The sequence below is a fragment of the Fulmarus glacialis genome, unplaced genomic scaffold (assembly GCF_000690835.1).
Source record: "Fulmarus glacialis isolate BGI_N327 unplaced genomic scaffold, ASM69083v1 scaffold16705, whole genome shotgun sequence".
Lineage (NCBI taxonomy): Eukaryota > Metazoa > Chordata > Aves > Procellariiformes > Procellariidae > Fulmarus > Fulmarus glacialis.
This window is the reverse complement of record NW_009213792.1, coordinates 2,888-6,905: the sequence shown is the minus strand read 5'-3', so window position 1 is coordinate 6,905 and position 4,018 is coordinate 2,888. Positions and strand designations below refer to the sequence as shown.

At 51.9% G+C, this 4,018-nt stretch overlaps 1 protein-coding gene across 1 annotated transcript; it reads left to right on the top strand.

The window, feature by feature from the left end:
• Positions 1 to 352: 352 nt before the first annotated feature.
• Positions 353 to 1,951, top strand: PDZD11 (PDZ domain containing 11; the record flags this gene model as incomplete). Its single annotated transcript, XM_009578316.1, has 4 exons — positions 353 to 409; positions 764 to 862; positions 1,043 to 1,103; positions 1,917 to 1,951. Coding segments are annotated over 4 exons (252 nt in total), but the record flags the coding sequence as incomplete, so codon positions are not given.
• Positions 1,952 to 4,018: the final 2,067 nt, after the last annotated feature.

The following is a 4,018-nucleotide window of genomic DNA, read 5'->3' as shown; positions in this document are numbered from 1 at the left end:
GGGGAGGCCGGGCAGGTTCCTGGCACTTTCGCCATCCAGGGACTTCGTAGGACGGACGGGGCATTGCTCCTGCCCTGCTGGGAAGGGCCGTGCCATAGAGGGAGAAGGCGGCATTGTGGGTGAGGCAGAGAAGTCCAGTATCTTGTGATGTGGAGCTGGTGAAGGACAGGGAGCAGGGGGTCCCTCGGGTCTTCAAGGTGAGAAGTTAGCACAGAGGGACTGGTGCTCGCTGGTGCCTGGCTGAACGCTGCAGCACCGACACCCTTGCTCCATCCGGAAGAGATACGTGTCTAGTGGGAAGGGTCCTGGGTCAAAGGGGGTGACTGCATTTCACTGCTGGTTTCTCTCGCAGCTGGGCTTCAACATCCGGGGAGGAAAAGCCTCGCAGCTGGGGATCTTCATCTCTAAGGTGTGTCTGTCCTTCTGCCATCCCCTCCCTGTGTTCTCTCTGTTCCCTTGGGTGTTGCTGAGCCAGCTGGGTGTGCAGGGAGACTGTCATATGCCTTATATGCATCTCCGAACTCGTAGCTGTAATTTGCTATGCACCAAGCAGCAATCAGGCGGTCCCGCACCATTTCCTGATCTCTCCCCAGCCCACAGAGTGTGGCTGGGGCACCGCAGTCCCCGCTCCCCATCCTCCCCGGTCCCGTGTGAGCGCTGTGGGGAGGCTCTGGGGCTGGGCTGCCTTGGCTGCACGGGAGGGGAGCTGTGGCACTGGCTGTGCGGAGAGTCACTGCTGCTGTCTCTGCTCTTCCCTTCACAGGTGATCCCCGACTCGGATGCACACAGAGCTGGGCTGCAGGAAGGGGACCAGGTGCTTTCAGTGAACGATGTGGATTTCCAGGACATTGAGCACAGCAAGGTGAGCGCTCCTGCGGCCCAGCTGCTGGAGCAGGGACAGGATGGGGAGTCCATGCATACGCCATCTCCTTCCGGCCTCTCAGCCCGCACCAACTCAGCTGGTGGCACCACATAACCGATGCATTCCTCTTTCCTATCCTCCAGCCCAGTCTGGTCACTGAGCAATTCCTTCTTCTTTCAGGCTGTGGAGATCCTGAAGACAGCCCGTGAAATCACCATGCGCGTGCGTTACTTCCCCTACAGTAAGTGCCCGCTAGCTCCGAGTCCAGTCACCTAGCAGCATTTCTCCTTGGGAAGCACACTGCCATGCATCCCTGCCGATTCTACTTGAGCTTAGCGGTTATAGTCATAGACGGTGTTAAGCTAGCAGCCTGCAGATCAGAAAGAAAATTGGGCTTTGATTTGGGGGTCAGGACAGCTACCAAGTCAAAACAGTACAGACTGGCTTCAGCTGCCCACATAGAAAAACTTACAGAGTTTAGCAACACAGTGCTAAAAGGTGGGATGATTGTTGAATGGAAATGTTAACTTTAGAGATGTAGAAGCAGCTACTTATCCTTGAATAACATAGGAATTAGTTCTGTCACTAGTGGACCTATGCCGATGGTGGACACTGCTTGTGGTTTTTATCCCACCCAAGGATGTTTAAATTCTGATTGAGGGAAAAGAATGTATTAACTCTCAGTTTCTGCACCCGTAAAGTTCGTAGATATAAGGGGGGGGGGGGGGAAATAGAGGTTAAGTCAAGCCAAACAAGGATTCCTTATAAAATAGAAGCTGACCCTTAAGTGAACAAAGAAGAAAAATATGGAGCAGGGGAAGAGAGGACTTTAAACAGACTTGTGTTCTAAATGCCCTGAAATAACTTGAAATGACTGGCTGGGGTGCAAATGTGCTATTTTAAAGCCAGCTGCTACCCAAAAGGGTAGCAAACACTGCCTCCACTTAGTGAGGTATAAACAGAATATGTGTTTTCCTTTAACATTTTGGCTAATTCCCCCTTGCCATCAGCGACTGCTGCTCCTGCCCTTTCAGCCTTGCCTTCTCTTTCCTAGATTACCAGAGACAGAAGGAAAGAACTGTTCACTAGTGGGCAGCTGTCTGCTGGGTCTCCAGAGTGGCCGTCCTGCAAAAAACTCTCTACTACTTTCCCTCAACATCCGAGATGATACGTCAAGTTTCAGCTGTCACTGGAGGTACAACGGTCCTGTTGGCTGCACGTGCATCAGCTCTGCTTCCTGCGTGGAGGGATGCCAACAAAGTCTTATTTAGCTGGAAGATGGATGGGGCTTTAGTCTGTACTCCTTGAACTGGGTGTTGAAACAAGCTGATGTGGAAGTGGGTACCGGAGGGCAGCTTCTCGGGCAAGATCTGTGCTTCTCTTCTAGTAGGACTTAATTTAAAGGAGTGCTCTGCTGGTTCTGGATCCAACCCTTGTTGCTAGATGTAAGGCCAAGAGGGTCTGAGCGCGCCTGAGCAGAGCACGGCCTTTGTCCTCCAAGAGATCAATCTGTTCACTTCTCCGGTGACATGAAATTCTTTTCTTCTCCACTGTCCTACCTCTGCTCTACACTACTGGGTTTGCTTGGGACTCAAGGAACAGGAGTAAAATCCAGTCAAACTCAGTGCACATCTCTAGCTGCACTAGTCTGCCAAGGCACGTTCGTACCTCTTTGCTGCTTAACGACCCCCACGATACAGGACCGAGATGCTTGGAGCACGTTTCTGAACTACTGCGGGCACTTGGCCAGGTTCCTCAGGTGTGGTGCTTGCACGGTTAAGGCTTTCACTCGCTGAACTTGCTTCCTTCACTTGGCACAGCCCTGTCACGTGCTCCCATCAGAACTCCCCGCCACATTAGGTACACTTCTCCCCTTCCCTCTTCTCAAAGAAAGGGGAGGAAGCCTGCTGTGCCCTGTGCTGGGTGAGCACAGATGAAAACATGCTAGTTATCAGCAAATCTGGGTGCAAATGCATGGTTCTATCATATTGTAAGTGGCATCAGGACAGCCCTTGCTCTGGCCTTCTGTGCGGTGTTTTCCGCTTATCTGTAATTGAAATAATAAAACAAGTACAGCAACCAGAATTCATCTTATTCCCACTCAGGAAGTCTCCATGGAGGGTTGTTTGTCACCACCCTCAGCAGTATCCCGAGGAAATGCCGGGCGGACAGCTGGGACAAGGGTTGGCTCCAGTTGCCCTTGCAGCCTGTAGAGAAGTGTGGGACCCACACATGGTACAGCTCTGTTTTAAGGGTGTTTTTCCACTGATTGTGATGGAAGTCTGCCCTTGATTAGCCTGTAGTGGTGTTTCAGCGCTGCTGCAATGGAGGATTTTGTCGGTGGTGGCATTAATGGATCTTCCTTGAGACGGCCCTGACACAACTTCAGCACTGCCAGCCAGGTTAGCTCAGCTGCTGGGCAGAAAGCTGAAGCAGAGTAAAATACACTAGAAAAGAGACTTTCACTCAGAATAAAAAAATTAGCTTTTCTACCAGGGAAATAAGCATGCTGGAAGCCCCACTGTAACATAAGCTAAGAGCTCTTCTACGGAGACAGGCCTCTGTGTCCCGTGGGACATTGGCCTCTCCAATCTCACGCCAGTTTCCCAGCATTTACATGTTGCTTGGGGAAGGAGGATGCTCAAGTTACAGCAAGGCAACATTTCATACTGCTCCGTCTTCCCTTCTCCCCCCGTTGTGCTCAGACGTGCCGGGGTGAAGGTTCAGTGGGCAGTCCCTGTTCCCAGAGCCAACCCTGTGCTCTGCCTGGTGGAAAACTGCCATCGAATGTGCACATGAGGCTTGTGGCACACAACCCAACTGCCGAGGAGCCGAGGCACCTTGAACTCTCCACAGGGGACTGCAAATACAACCTCAATTTTCATCCTGCTTCAGAGCAGTCCCTCACAGGAGCTCCAGGAAGATCTCCCCTGCCTAGGGCAGCTTCCGCCCTGCCATTACTCACAGGTAATTACTCAGGTGCTTTTGCACCATCGCGCTGACCCCGTGACTGGCTGTGGGCTAGCAGGAAAGGGTGGATTTTTTCCCAAGACACATTCATGTCTTAGGTATCTTAACTGACAGAGCAGTAATAGGGTTTTTACTGGCCATGACAGTCTATTTCATCCTCCAGAACTGGAGGCACAAATGGGTAGT